Below are 16,695 nucleotides of genomic sequence, written 5' to 3' on the forward strand. Positions count from 1 at the left end.
AAAATCGTATTTTCCATGCGTTTTTAGGAAAAAACACATGTGAGAAAAGCAACTTTCACATTTAAAGGGCCAGGTTAGCCCAGCTAGTTTGCAGCTATATTTTTCCTTTGAAATAATTTCAATCTGCACCCCAATATTCAGCTAAAATACACTGCCGGTACAAAGTTGCATTTTAGGGGTGGATTGGATATTTCATTTCTTTAAACACTGGTCATTGTTTTTTCTTTTTGACAAACCACTGGTCATTGTTTTGATAATTATACTTTGGACGAAATACACATTTCGAAAAATTTAAAAGCTGAAAAAAGACTCAAAATTCAAATTTTTACATCATAGAAAAAATGGAAATTCTAATTTTTCACGTTACAAGAAAAAAGCTAAAACATAAATATTTTTTCAGTCCCGTTTGTGCATTCCAACAATTAAACACAATCTACTAAACAAGTACCCATTCTTCAATCTTATTCATTAAATTATTTAATAAATTTAATAACATATCAATGGTGAAAACACACATTTTTGTATGGTACACAAAAAATTTCATTCGTGCATCTTAAATGCCACCAATCAAATTCTATTGCAGAAAAAAAATCATATCAAATTCAGATTTTCATTGGATTTATTTCAGTGTGGCACACAAATGCAGAAAGTGTGGTCATGAATTGGTTATATAAAGCCAAAGTTTTGTTATTGGTCCAAATAGAGAGAGCATGGGCTATTTTATGCTATTATCGAGCTCGCTGGGTGTGGTGGACTCTTTTGGGTTACTAAAAGGAGGGGATTTACTTTTTTCACCTTACCCATTCCTCGCGTGTCTTATTTCGTTTCGAAAAACATCCTTGGGGATTTTCGAATTATACACAATCCTAAATGAGTCCCCCCCTGTTTTTTGGGCGAAGAATGAGTTTTTCACCTATTCGGATTATACGATCCAAACACAATAGGTAGTCCGGATATTATAAACTGAAACAACTCATGTATAGGGCGGGTTCCTTGTTTTTTTTTTTTTATTATAAAATTCAAACACTTTATATAATCTAAACTATAACAACACAAAGATTGAGCCTGTTTGTGATATGGATAGCCAATTTAATAACCATATTAACCATCCTAACCCATATTCTTGTGTTTTAGGTCATTGTTAGTTGTTTCGGTCGTGTCCCAGTTGAAAATCCGATTTTCAGTTACTTGATCGGATTTCTCCGAAACTTGGCCTAGAAAATCAGAAGAAAAAAAAATCAAGGACCGATACTCCTTTAGAAGAAACTTCTTATGAGACTCAGCCCCTCAAAATTCAGTTGATCAGATTGCTCTGAAACTTGACCCAAAAATAAATAAAAATCAAGGACCAAGACTCTCTTAAAAGGAACTTTTTATGAGACACCCCCCTATTGTAGCCAAAACTCGTATTTCTCTCATTCAGGCTTCAATCGGTGCGCGTTTTTTGTTAGTTATCAGGATGATAATGATTTAGGCGTGTCGTCTCTCATCTTTAATTTAAAGATGATACTTTGATTTTGAGAGAGAAAAGTTAAGCCAATATTACGACCATAAAAGCAATCTTGATGTTGCTTAAATTCACTTTCAATATGAAGGTTAATTCGACAAAAGTCTTTCAAAACTAACATGACAAACTTACATCTAATTATAATTAACTTCTAACAAATCTTTAACCATATCTAACAAAAAAAGTGTATAACTTTTTTTTTAAACAAGCAAAAATGAGATGTATTACCACAAAGAAAAGATTCTACCTTCTAGCACAAGATGTGCATAAAAGGTTAGAAAAAGAAACACCAAGTATCCTGAATATTTACAAAAAAGACAGTCAACTGATGCCCAAACAAACAAGAATGTTTGTCATGCACAAAAAAAAAAGTGTATAACTTACGAATTAAGAATGTTTAACAATAAAAAAATTATCGCAACAAAAAACACACTAAAAAAAACTAACATAACCATGTGTCCTATTATAACAACTCTCTCCATTCCACTTTATATGTCATTCTAGCAAATGCAAATGGATTTAAAATGCAATTAAAGCGTGAATATTATTATTTTTACATTCCAAAAGTACCTTCATTTAATCTTTTACATCAAATTATCAGGACAAATTTCCATAAAAAACGTATTTAAGACACTTATGACTTAACCCACTTTCTCTCTCCATCCACCATGCATTCCAAACTTATTTAAGAAGAAATATTTAGTTGGACACAACCTCAAATAAAAAAGGAAAATGCTGAACACAATGACAAATAAAATTGCGAGAAGACCACAAAGGAAATTTAGTGTTACACAACTGAAACTGAAAGTCCTACCTCAATTATACCCCACCGCCTCCATGTTTTCCGGCCAGTGTGTGATTTAATTGGATAGACCATAATTCGTGAGAACTTTGCTATAAAAAGCGTTGTTACAAATAGCATTACCGAATCAAAAATATTTGGATGAACACACATGAATGATAAAATTAAAAAGAGAAATAATTCAGTTACATCATTCAATATCATTTCTCTTTTAAATTTTATCAATTAAGTGTGTGCGCTCAAACAAATTTTATTTAGGGTTGTGCCTAAGAGAAAATTGCTCCTTATTTAAGATACTTCTCTCAATTGCTCTTTTCACCGTGCATTCAAAAATGAATTGAATGAAAATAACCGCCACCAAAATTTAAATGATATCATAAATACAATGTACCCGTACTAATATATAGGGATAACATTGGTCAAACAAATGAATATATAGAGTAATTATTACAGAGGGATAAAATTGGAAAAGAGAATTGAATCAGTTGTTCATGCAAATTAGTAATTATTATATAGTAATTATTTGGGTCATATTAACTTGTGCCTTTAGGGCACAATGAATGTATAATTTTTAAGAAAAAGTTTCTATGTTTAGTTTTTAAACTTGTGCTGGGCAGGGGCGGATCCATGTTGGGGCAATGTGGAGCTATAGCTCCACATGTTTTTTTCCTCTTTTTTTTTTTTAATAATAGATAAAACGCAGCAGTAGAATACTGAACTTTTACGGTGTTTCATGCTTGAGTTTCGCAAAGTCATTTGCAACTTTTGATGTGAACAAGTTATTGAGGATGACTGAGTTTTATCCAAATGATTTTATAGATGTGTCGAAAGTGGCATTACGCACTCAACTTAAGAATTATGTTACAGATGTTCGATCTGACCGAAAATTTGCTAAGTTGAATGGGCTTTCAGATCTTTGTGCAAAACTTGTGGAAACAAATAAATACAACCTATTTACTATGGTTTATAAACTTTTGAAGTTGGCTTTGCTCTTGCCGGTAGCAACTGCAAGTGTTGAACGTGTTTTTTCATATATGAAAGTTGTGAAGAGTAACCTATGTAACAAAATGGGTGATCAGTGGCTAAATAATCGTCTTGTAACTTATATATAGAAATAGATGTTCTTTTAACAATTAACAATGATGTCATTTTAGTTCATTTTCAACAAACGGACAGAAGACGGTGTCATTTTAGCTCATTTTCATCAAATGGATATAAGACGATTTTCACTGTAATGTATTGTATCAAACAATATTATTACTTATTTTTAATATATTTTGCATTATTGTTTCTTTAAAATTTTAGTTCCACATGTGCCTAAAGTCTAGATCCGCCCATGGTGCCGGTCATAAGCTAACATTTCCCTAATTATTTTTCTTGAGGGATACTATACTAGTCTAGTAGTTTTAACATATTTCCTTATAATGAAGCAGATAAATATGATGGCGACAGTCGCATTGAATATACAAGAAATTATCACACACCCAATAATTCAGTATGAGATGCATGAACATACTTTTGGAATTTGACCGACTTTTCCATGAAAGCAAATTAAACATTCAATTAGATTTGTCCTTTCTTCGCTTCTTCTTATCATTGGCCCACTCACATCACATCTTGTAGCATATTGCGTTTACATTTTAATTTAAGGTATCCCAAATTGAATAGCAGTGTGAATATCCACCACTTTCATGCTACAACTGTATTTAGATTAGTATTATATTTTTCAAAGGAAGAATTGTCATTACATTATGATAACAACCGTACCATTGATAAAAAAAGATTGTAGTATTAGTCACACAACTCACAAGCATCTTGTATTATTGTGATACAGATCAGACAAAGCCAGTATTTGAACACTATTTTAATTCTATAATAAGGAAAAGAGAGTTTTTACTTCTTTTATAATGACTAGTATCTTACATTATTCCCTCCTCCCTGCAAAATTTACAATCTATATAGCAAATTAACTAGTGAAACAGTGGTTCCCCTTAGCGATCACATTCACGGATCCAAAACCAATTATTTGAACTCTATTTCAGTTCTATAATAAAGAAAAGGGAATTGTTACTTCTTTTATTATGACTATCTTACATTACTCCCTTTTCCTGGCAAAATTTACAATCTATAGCTAATTTAAATTGTGAAATAGTGGTTCCCCTTTGTAATCACTGATCCAAAAACTTCCACTTTCTGAAATTAAACACTTCCTTTGTCATTGACCTCAATTTTCTTTCCACTCCCATCTTTGCCAATAACAATTCCAACCAATTTACAAGGTGCAGCATCCTCAAGTTTTTGAACCACAGCTCTCATACTTGGTCTCATAGCAGGAAGAGTTGCAGTACAAAGAACTGCAGTTCTCAATACCTTACAAGCTTCCTCTTTATACATCTCCGGAATTCTCGAATCCACCACACTCATAAACTTCTCCTTGCTCCTTGTTTTCCCATGAACCCAACTTACTATGTCCTTGTTTTCTCCAAATTCAGTTTCACTTGGCCTTTTACCAGTTACAAGCTCCATCAACACCACTCCGAAACTATACACATCACTTTTCTCATTCACTCTATATGTGTAACCATATTCTGCACTCAATTCAAACAAATCACATCAATAATCATAATAAGGAAAATAAATAAATTAAAAGGGACATAATATTATAGTGTTAGTCTTAATTCTAAAATGTAATATGTAACTATAGATGCAACTGCAATAAAGATTTTAGAGGCCTCTGCATCGCAAGTAAGATTTTAACCACATCAATTGTATTTGTTCGTATTTTGTTGCAATATCAAAGTTCACAGTGTAAATGCAACTTAAAAAAATTACTAGCTAGTTCCTTACCGGGAGCGATGTAGCCATGAGTTCCGGCAATGATATGAGTAGAATCCTTAACAACATCGGCATGAACAATCTTAGCAAGACCAAAATCAGCAATCCTAGGTTTCAAAAACTCATCTAACAAAATGTTACTTGATTTAACATCCCTATGAATCACAGGCCTTTCACACCCATGATGCAAATACTCTAACCCTTTTGCAGCACCAACAGCAATTTCATACCTTGTTTCCCAATCAAGCTCCATCTTGCCACTACTATGAAGCCTATCCCACAAACTTCCATTAGGCAAGTACTCATAAACCAAAAGACTCGAATCCTCACTCGTTATACTACAATAAAGCTTCACTACATTCACATGTCTTATTGAACTCAACGCCTGAACCTCCGCATCGAATTCCTTCGACCTTGAACCACCACTACCAACACGGTTCGCGAGCATCGGTGTGCTGCTCCACGATTTTTTCCGGGACCCGAAATTAGTGTTCCAAATATGCTTAACAGCAAGTTCTTTTCCATTTGCAAGTGTGACTCTATAAACATTCCCTGAACCTCCTGTTCCTATTATATTCTCTTGCTTAACAGAATCAAGAATCTCATCTTCTGTGAAACTTAGCACGTGGAAAGATTTCACATCCCATGATTCTTCCTTCAAGGAACGTTCTCTTCCATATTTACTACCCTCTCCCTTTTCTACCTTCCCCTTTTTCTTCAACTTCAAGTAAACACCCATAAAAGAAAGGACCAAAACCAAAATTATAGTGAAACAAAGAACAAGGGCACGGACATCTTTTGACAAGCCACTATTCTCAGAACAACGCTTGAAGGAACCGATAGCATCAAGCGTGCATAAACCCGGGTTTCCGGTGAGGCTTCCATTGTAAGCTTGAATAGTCAAACCTATTGGAATTTCACCGGATAATCGGTTATGCGAAAGATCAAAGAGACTCAACTTCAATGAACCTAAACTCTTCGGTATTTTACCGGAAAGTTCATTCTCTGAGAAATTCAGAGAATTTAAAGCCGGTAACAAACCCAAGGACGAAGGAATATCTTTCGAGAGTTCATTTCTTGAAAGATCAACGTCATTAAGTGAGTTACAATAACCTAAAGACTCTGGAATTACCCCTGTTAACTTGTTACCCTGCAAATGCAGGTTACCAAGTTGTTTAAGTTCACCAATACCTTCTGGAATGTTCCCAGAAATTTGATTGTTACTAAGATCAATTGATACCAACGACGTTGCTTTAGAAATCTCTTCCGGTATTTCACCGGTTAACCGGTTACTCCTTGCTAATATACTAGCAAGTTTATTCGCTTTTTGAATCTCTGAACTAACAGAACCTTCTAACTGATTCAATTCAATATCAATTACTTGAACATTGGGTAATCCCCAAATACCGGAAGGAACGGTACCTGAGAGCGAGTTTCTACTCACTCTGAGTCGTTCTAAACTCAAACAGGTGCTGTAGCTTTCCGGTATCTTACCTGTGAGATTGTTCTGAAGAACAAGAAGTGCGTACATTTTTCCTTTGTTGCACATGTTTGGTGGAATTGAACCCGTTAAGAAATTCTCCGAAACGTCGATGTATTCAAATTCTGACCATGATCCAGTCTTCTGAGGAATTGGACCTGTTAATCTGTTTCTGTAAAGAGACAGTTCTCGGAGGTTTTTAAACTCACCTATCTCTGGTGGAATCTCGCCGGATAATTTGTTTTCGAAGAAATGAAGTGAAATTAGATTACTTAAAAACCTTATCCCAGAGAGATTTCCTTCTAATTGATTCATTGATCCGTCCAAATACTCGAGTCCTGTGAGATTTCTCAACCCAATCGGAATCTTCCCGGTGAAAGAATTGTTGTAGAATTCAAGCTGCCAGAGTTTGTGAAGGTTGGCAATCTCACCGGGAAATTCTCCGGTAATGAAATTATCGGCGAATTCTAATTCTGTTAAATCCGTTAAGTTACCGATTCCAACTGGTAATTTCCCTCCGAGGTTGCAGTTACTCATGTAAAGCCAATTCAGTTTCTTGAGACTTAAAATCTCTTCAGGAAACGGCGTTAGATCGAAAGGGTTGTCTCCAACGCTTAACTGTAACAAGCCCGTCATATTCAACAGAGATTGCCATGGAAAAGTTCCAGAAAATCCACTTTGGTTTACGTAAAGGTATTGAAGTTCATGAAGAGGTGAAATATCTGGAAAAGGTCCTGAGAAATGATTGTTCCCTAAATCCAAGAACTGTAACTTGACACAATTTCTAAGGCTTTCATTGACTCTGCCATGGAAACTGTTGAAACCTAAGACGAGTTTTGTGAGAGATTGAAGGTTGCAGAGTGAGTCTATTGGGAGAATTCCTGAGAGGTGTTTATTAGAAAGGTTGATTTCTGTGACGGAGTTGATGGAGTTGCAGGTGATTCCATGGAAACTGCAAATGGAACTGTTTGCATTCCATGAGTTGAAGAAATCTTTGGTGTTTGAATTTTCGAGGGAGGTTTTAAGGTTTAGTAGAATTTCAAGGTCGTTTGATTTGGTAATTGTGAGTAGTGAGAACAGAAGAAGGAGAAGAGAGAAAACTCGCGAGGAAAACATGTTTGGAAGGTTCAGAGGAAAAAAAGAAGTATGAGAAAGGGTTGATATTTGGGTCTTACAAGTTTGAATATTAAGTAGTTAAGTAGTGATATATTAAAGAAAAATAAAGTGGTTTTGTTCGCCGGACTTAGTGATATATGATGTTGATATTGTTAACCCGGACATTTTTACTTGGATTTAAACTCGTAACTTACGATTACTAGATGATGTTTGTCACTTTGAATAAAAAAGTAAATAGTGGTGTTTGCACTAGATATGAAAGAAGAGAGGGTGATGGGGGTGGCGCCAATGCAATTATAGGAGGTAACTAAAAACATGGTTGGGTAGTGGTCTTATTCTTAAAGATTGTTTTTCATATTTCTGTTATAACGGTCGCTTTCTTCTTTATAATCTACTGTATTTTTTACTCCTCTTTTTCATCCTTAGTGATAATGCCACATTGTTATTGCTTCTTTAACTAAAGCACTCACGTGTTTTCTTTTTAATTTGATTCACAAATTTGGTTTCTGGTCCCTCAATCTAATCATCCACTCTTGTTCCGTGTGGAAGATGGCCAACCGTGTGGTGCCAAGCCAGCCAATGTATTTAGTTTCATACAGCCCATTGACTTGGACCACGAAACAATGATTGAATAAAGATAAAAAGAGACTATACCATAGTACTTCCTCCGGTCCTATTTATAAGAGAAAGTTTGATCAACAAAAGTTAATGTATCTAGACTGACTTTTTAACTAGATGCATTAACTTTTGTTGACCCAACTTTCTCTTATAAATAGGACCGGATGGAGTAATATTTTAAAAAATAAATACCTCGCTAACATATATCTTAATGTCACATTTTTTTATATAAAAATGTCTCACTATAATGCCTTAATCGCTAACAGATGTCTTGTCTCTGATTTTTAAACATTTATCTTAGAGCACTGGTTAGCCGTTAACATTTGTTGGAATAAAAATTATGTAGACATCCAATTAAATTTAATTTTATAAATGTTTGTTGATTTATTTTAGTAAATGGGTTTTTGTTTAGATCTTTGATTTTATTGTTGGTAAATCGTGTTGGAGGTAAATTGTATTCGATGCGGGTTGGACATGTGGGTACCTTTAAGTTGAAATTCAAATATAATTGGTACTTGATTCTATATATTGTCGAAGTCTAATATCTTCCGCTAAACCCAACCGCTGACATAAATCATTTATTTAATTTGACTTTAGTTAGTAAATCTAGCTAGGTAAACTTTATAAGGGGATAAAGTTATGTCAATACTTTTTCATCGGTTGTGTATTTGCACATTTAACATTGTATGATATTTCATTTTCAATATTTAAAATAATTTTTCTCTTACTTTTTTTTTGACCGAAACAAGGTTAACTATTATCATTAATCAACTAATGTTCAATATAAGAAGGATAAGAATCAAAAATACCGTGACTAGCCCAAGAACATGTCGTCCTAGCTAAACTATGAGCAACCATGTCCGCTTGTCTCCTAACAAACTTCACCTCGAAGTTGGAATGTAAGGATAACTGATAAATAATACTAAAAACAATAGCATAAAATTCCGAATCACCATGGCCCGGAGACGATAGAGCTTGCACTAGAGTAGATGAGTCGGACTCGAACACAACCTGGTCCCATCTATTCGCATCAGCAAAGTGAAGGGTCTCGAGTAAGGCTACTGCCTCCCCCTCCAAAACTGTCATATTTGTCCGCTGCCATTTCGTTTGATGCCCGAATAATTTTTCTCTTACTAGATAAACATTTATTTAGACTTTGTTTGGCAAGACTTATTTTTGACCTGATAATAGATAGTTGGGTTAATTAAGTTTTTAGTCCCTATAAATATTCAAAGTTTTGTTTTTAGTCCCTAAAAAATAAAATCACACATTTTAGTCCTTGTGACATTTTCCTTAAGCATTTTAAGGACTAAAAATGCCGATGGAAAAATTTTATAGTGACTGAAAATGTTGATGGAAAATTTTATAGGGACTAAAAATGTTGATGAAAAGTTTTATAGGGACTAAAAAAAGTGTGATTTTATTTTGCAGGGACTAAAAACAAAATTCTGAATATTTATAAGGACCATTTACTTAATTAACCCTAGATAGTTTATAAGTTCAAAAGTGAACAGTATATATGTTTATTAATGATTTATTTTCACGAGCTTATAATTTTTTTTACTAAGTTATAGCATTTTTCATAAGTTGTTTCAAGTAACATTTGAGTTTATAGCATCATTTTTTTTATATCAGTTTTACCCTTGTTATTTTAATTAAAAAATTTAATATGAATTAAAAGTATATTTCCATGTCATTTAGTAATGGTATTTCAATTAAAGTATATTTATCATCATTTTAAAACCAAATATATACTTAGTAATCTTCGATGGAGAAACTGTGGGACATATAAGGTGGGTCATTTCCTTCCAATCAAATGTTTTCTATACGCAAGAGTCAGGAATCGAACTCGTGATTATATGTTTAAAGACCCCAAATTTCTTACCATCTGGATCAATCAATTGTTGGTCCCTATGGTCACTAGTTAGCCTGCCCCGTTTATTTTTATGAGACCAATAGACTTATTGTTTTTGTCCTCGTTGTAATAGTCTAGTGATAGCCCAAACCGCAAGTGCACGATCTATCGAAGTAATAGTAGTAAAAGAGAGTATCGTTCCGCTAGAGAGTTATGAATTTAATTAACTTTTAATAATGATTAGATGAAGGTTTCAAAGGTAAAAAGTTGTGGATTTTTGATTAAAAGAAATAACAATAATAAAATAAAAGAGTCTTGGAATTATTGGTTCATCCTAATGACAAATCCTTCGCTAGCCAAGACTTTAACTTCTAATTTCATGTTTTACACCTAATTTCTAAAGACTGGTTTCCCTTTAGCCCCTCACCTTTCCGATAAAAGTCCGGTGAGAGTTTACCCCTAGCAACCAAGCCTATTTCGCTGACTTGATTACTAGAAGAAGCTTATAAGGATTGAAACTACACATGTCTCAATAATTGCAAAGACTATTTCGCTGTCTTTGCAATTATTGTCTAGATTCACTTGTTCCAATATCAAAGCTCCGCTTTCGCATTATGAATTGATATTTGAGATGATGGATTAACAATTATCAAACCCTCCACTTTCGTTTCCACAGTTTGATAATGGTTAATTCATGTTAAAACGGTGAATTTAGATTAGAAATTAGAATCACATGAAATTAGGGTTAAAGCTTGGTTCGATTAGGATTATGTCATTAGACTTATCCAACAATCCCAAGACAAGAGAAATCTACTCACTCATGTTCATTGTAGATATGGAGAAGAAGAGAGAAGAAGAACATAAAATAAATAACAAGAAAATAAAGATGAACTTTTATTCAAAGAAACAATTGTCACATATTATTTCCAAGAACAAAAGATGAATATTTGTGATGGAGAGCTACTTTATTTATAGCTTTACAATTGACTTAAAATCTAAGCAACTACAAGGGCTATTCGGTAAAACTAAAACAGGGTAACTTGGGCTTGAAGAAAAGCAGCAAAAGGACTCCTGGAGGGTGGCACGGCCGTGCCACATGTTGGCACGAGCCGTGCCAAGCTTCTAACTTGGGGGCTCTATATTTTTGTTCCGAATCTTTCGTATTTTCGCTCCAAATCAGCTCCAGACTCCTTTCTTTTGCTCCAAGACACCTTCCATTATATATTCGTTCCTGAAATATAAAATATGCAATTGTAGTAAAAAGATTCGAAAAGGAAATATTATTGCAATAAAATAAATTCAAATCTAAATAAAACTAAACTAAATAATGCATAAAAATAGACTAAATATAGACTCATCATCTAGTAGTTTGGATGTAAGGAAATATTAGGTGGAATTTCAATTTCGAATCTGGATCATATGTCATTGCCCCTTTTTATGTTTGTTTAATTAAGTGTGTGTCGACCAATAGCAAAATAAAATAAAATAAACACTTATTTTTTTGTTTTAACCATCCAATTTTAAGGGGAATGACGCTTTAATAATACACAGCTCAATCAGAAGGTAGATAAAGTATTATCAAAATTATTTCTGCCAAAATTTAAACTCAGATTATCAAATAGTTTGTCTTTAACATGTGCTTATTTGGTTATGAGATCAAGAAGATTGATTATAATAGACCAATTACTTTTTTTATAAAAAAATACTAAATTATGTATTTTCTTTTGTGTTGATAAAGTGACATACATTATACGAAACTTATAAATACAATTATAAGGTCTTAAATTTTTCTTTTGCCAATAAGTAAGGTCTTAAATTTAAATATGAACGAACGAATATATTCAGTCTAATAATATCAATATTATCAATTGAATTATAACTTATTTATATATATATATATATATATATATATATATATATATATATATATATATATATATATATATATGGGTGGGGATATTTTGACTCCAAGAATAAGTGTAATATCTTACTCCAAATCTTGACCTTTAATTCCCATATTGGCTAATGGCTTAGATTAATTGATGTGATAGACTTTAATTCCATTTTCTATTGTAGTCAACACTTATCACCACAAAATAATAAATGTCTTTTAATTGCTTATTTTTTTTCTTCTTCCATTAATTTTTTTTTTTGTTTCACGCTAAAAAGAATTTTTGAGGGTTAAGAGCAAAACTTAAAAACTCTTTCATGGCAAAAATGGTTATCAGTAAAATACACAAATTTATTTATTTTTTTATGCAATTATTGTAAATGAATTAGATATAAGAAAAGATTAGGGTTACTTCCTCTATCGTCTTTTTTTTTCGTGACAGATTAGTACAAAAATGTGTGTTTACAAAAAACATAAGAAAAGATCAGGATTATAATGAAGAAATCAAAAAAAATATGTCGTATAAAAAATAGTAACAGGAGAAGAATAAATATGCAATTCTTTGAATTTTACAATTGTTTTCTTTAAAAAAAAATATGCAATTTTTTTAGCGTAAAAAAACGTAAAGGGAGAAGGAAAAAAAATCAACGGGAGAAGAAAAAAAATTCTTTTAGCGTAAAAATATATATGCAAATTTTTTTTTCTTATGCAATTTTTTTGAAGAATAGAATGAGTGAATCTTGAAATTTTTATTTCATGGAAAGGATTTTAATTTAACCCTCAAAAAATATTTAAGCGTGAAACAAAAAAAAAAAACAATGGAAGAAAAAAAAATCATGCAATTAAAAGACATTTATTGTTTTGTTATTTTGTGGTGATAAGTGTTGACTACAATAGAAAATGGAATTAAAGCATATCATATCAATTAATCTAAGTCATTAACCAATATTAGAATTAAAGGTCAAGATTTGGAGTAAGATGTTACACTTACTCTTGGAGTCAAAATATCCCCACCCTATATATATATATATATATATATATATATATATATATATATATATATATATATATATATATATATATAACCAACCAAAATGGAGCAAATGCTTTAGATTTAGGATTGGATTGGAATGATAAGGTGATGTCAGTTAAATAAAAAGGATATAAGGTGAGGTGAGCACTAAGCAGGAAAGCAAGAGAAACACGGAAGAGTGTAGCCGCCGAAATTGACTTGTAAGAGTGTAGATTACTAGCTTGGTTGGGGACCAAGGGAGAAAATGTTCTGTAGTGGAGAAAATGGCAATTCAGAGAAGAAGAGAAACATGTTGCTAAATATATGGTGCGTCTAAATGTAGAAAATTATACAGAAGATATTGTTGTCAGTTGTTATTGTTACAAGAAGAGAGAAAATTATTTACCGTATTTGTAGCCTTTTTTCTCTATCGAACAAACGACATTTATTATTTGTCTCTTTCATTCTCATCTAGTTTTTTTTTTCCCCTAAATTACACGAGGTCTTTAAGTTTGAAGTTCGTAATAGATTGGTCATTTAGGTTATATTGATCACACCTAAGTCTTTTAGGTTTGAGGTTTGTAACAAATTTGTAAGCGTTTTCGATTTAATCATTCTGTCACGTCATCGTTTTTATAATGTTTGGTTAACAAAACAACTAAATTGAAAACATTTACAATCTTAAAGCTTATGTGTGACCAAAATAACTCACATGATCAATTTGTTACAAACCTCAAACATAAAAGACTTATGTGTGACCAGAATATTTTTTTTATTATGTTTTCTTAGAGGATTTTTTTATGATATTATTGGTGAGATCTTCCTTCTCAAGTATATTTTTTCTTTTCTCAAAGCTTGAATCCAATATTTTCTTTGATGAATTTCAATTCAGTTCCACTCGAAGCAATGTATTGTTAGTCAAGAATATTTAATTCAGGTAGAACTAAAATAACAAAATTACAAGTATAGTTTTAAAACTCGGCTCGATCATCGACTCGGAAGGGGTACTAGGTCATTGGGTCATTGGTCGAACCACTGAGTCGCAGGTCGAACCGCATGAAAGAATCAGATGACTCAGTTATCATCCGGTCTTCATAATTTTTTTTATCTTTGTATTGAATAAGATGACCCGGGCTATAAAAAAAACATAACACTAATAAATGTTTGAAAAAACCATCAGATAAATTAAGATGATTTCTCAAATTTGTTCTTTAAATTCAAGTCCATCTACTTTGATATTATTATAAGATCAAACACATAAATTAATTCTTTAATAAATTTGTCACTGGATATGTCCTCATATATATATATATATATATATATATATATATATATATATATATATATATATATATATATATATATATATATATATTAAGAGTATAGTAAATTTGAAACACTTTGTTTGAAAAAAAATAGAAACGTTTACTTATACAATATATCATGAAGATAAAATAAAAAATAAAAAGAGAATACATGTTTCTTTTTTTTCTTTTCTAAGAAAGACAAAATACAAGTTATTAAAAAAAATGATAAAATACAAATTATGCAACAAAAAAAAAAGACAAAATACAAGTTTATATGTGAATTGAAATGGTGTGGTTTTAGTATATGGTATTCTGAATTAATATATAAACAATATGAATCAGCAATTAATCACAACAAACAGAAGTGGCGCAGTGGTTCTTAAACCGGTCGGCACATTAAACCGCCGTTTCGCGGTTTTAATTTAACCGAGTTTGTCCGGTTCATGTCGGTTTGCACCGGTTTGATTGCATCACCGATCCAATATGTCAACCGAACCGGTTACCCTTCTGGTTCACGGTCGGACCGGTTCGACCGGTCGGTTCGGTCCAGTTTTCAAAACTATGCAAGTTGTTCGTGTCAGTTTTTTTTTTTTTTTTTTATCAATGGGTGTGGTATTATGTAAGAGGCGATTCAAGATGATTGTGAGCTTTTTATTTTTGGTTTTAAAAATCAATTTTGCTCGAGTAAAATGGAATTGAGTTCATTTTTTACTTTAATTCAAAACATCTTTCTACAAAAACTCAACAATAATGATAGGTTTTATAATTTCTATTTTTGTGTGGCACCATCAATGATTGTCAACCACTACTTCAACTACAATTATGACCACCACCTACTAGACCATCACTATGATCACTACTAGTCATTCATCGCTCGGACCACCGTCAACTGCCACCAATTGCTACTATATGACTACCTTAGATCATCCTTTTACCCACCTCTGATCTTCAATCTTACCATCACTAATTATCATCATGACCACCACTCCGACCAACATCAAACACTACTTTCACACTGTCGGCCACCACTCCGACTAGCATCAACCCCTACTTTCACACCGTCGACCACCACTTTGACCACCGTTGATCACTACATGATCCAACCTTGATCACTAATTTGACGACCATCGACTACCACTCTAACCACCACCACCACACACTTCGACAATGGTTAACCACTAATTTGATCAGCATCTATTAACATTCTAACCACCACTTTGACCACCATCGATCACCACCACCTACCACTACTCTAACTACTACTCTGACCATCTAAAACTACCACTGGCCACCACCATCGACCACCACTTTGACCACCACAGGTTAGAACCATTGACGGGCACAAAGACCACGCTAACCACCACTTCGAAGGTATTCGCCGAAAACCACCACTATTATTAAAATTCGCATGCCAAGAGAAAAGGGGTGAATCATTCCAAAAATAAGGCCACGAATGCTATGTGCACAATATATATACCTGTACCAACCGCAAACAAGTAGTTAACGGAAGCTCGATAGCTAGTTAGCCACGTCATAAGCAATCACACTTACGCAACCATGTGTATACATGGCTGAATCATATTCTACTGTACTGGTCAAAAAAACAAAATAAAAGGTTATAGGCTTATGGCCAAGCAGATTAATGTGGTGCATTTTGATTAGTTATTTGTCCCTGAGTTGAATTTTAGGACCACTTAAAACCAGAAGATATATATGTGTATGATGTATCTTTCAAAAATTAATTCAACAAAGCATATATCATATATATGTATCTTTCGAGAATTAATTCAACAAAGCTATTGTTTTTACACAATAAAAAAAGCTTATATACTAACAGAAATATAAAATATACTAAAAAAAGCTATTGTTTTTACGAGCTTATTTTCGTCAAAGAATTTGAGTGGCCTCCTTTAGTAGAGTCTCTCTTTCAACCGTATTTTTTTTTAAAGAAAAAGTAATAAGATTTACAAAAGACAAACATTTAGAAATTGAATAATTATTTTATGTGTAAACTTAACCATTGATCTCTTTATAACTTAATTCCGTCTACTGAATCAACTTTATATTCCATATTGAATAATACTATTAGACTAGTGGGTGGGTACTAGTATTATAATGGAAAAGAGTAACATGAGAGAAAGCAAGTACAACAGGAAAATTACTATGCAGTAGCACTTAGATTTTGAAAAGAAAAAAGAACTACAAAAATAATTTTTTGAAAATTAAGTAGAGCAAAGGCAAAAGGGTGTGTTGTATGATTGAATTGCAAGCG

At 32.6% G+C, this 16,695-nt stretch overlaps 1 protein-coding gene across 1 annotated transcript; it reads right to left on the bottom strand.

The window, feature by feature from the left end:
* Positions 1–4,171: 4,171 nt before the first annotated feature.
* LOC146942804 (Leucine-rich receptor-like protein kinase family protein) lies at positions 4,172–7,805 on the bottom strand. The gene is made up of 2 exons (XM_085756889.1): positions 5,157–7,805; positions 4,172–4,897 (listed from the first exon to the last, which is right to left on the bottom strand). Exons 1-2 carry the CDS (start codon positions 7,738–7,740, stop codon positions 4,509–4,511), a joined length of 2,973 nt encoding a protein of 990 aa, XP_085613015.1. The 5' UTR covers positions 7,741–7,805; the 3' UTR covers positions 4,172–4,508.
* Between the last annotated feature and the right edge of the window lie 8,890 nt (positions 7,806–16,695).

Source organism: Medicago sativa, chromosome 3 (genome assembly GCF_051527215.1).
Source record: "Medicago sativa cultivar Bolivia chromosome 3, Bolivia_mono, whole genome shotgun sequence".
Lineage (NCBI taxonomy): Eukaryota > Viridiplantae > Streptophyta > Magnoliopsida > Fabales > Fabaceae > Medicago > Medicago sativa.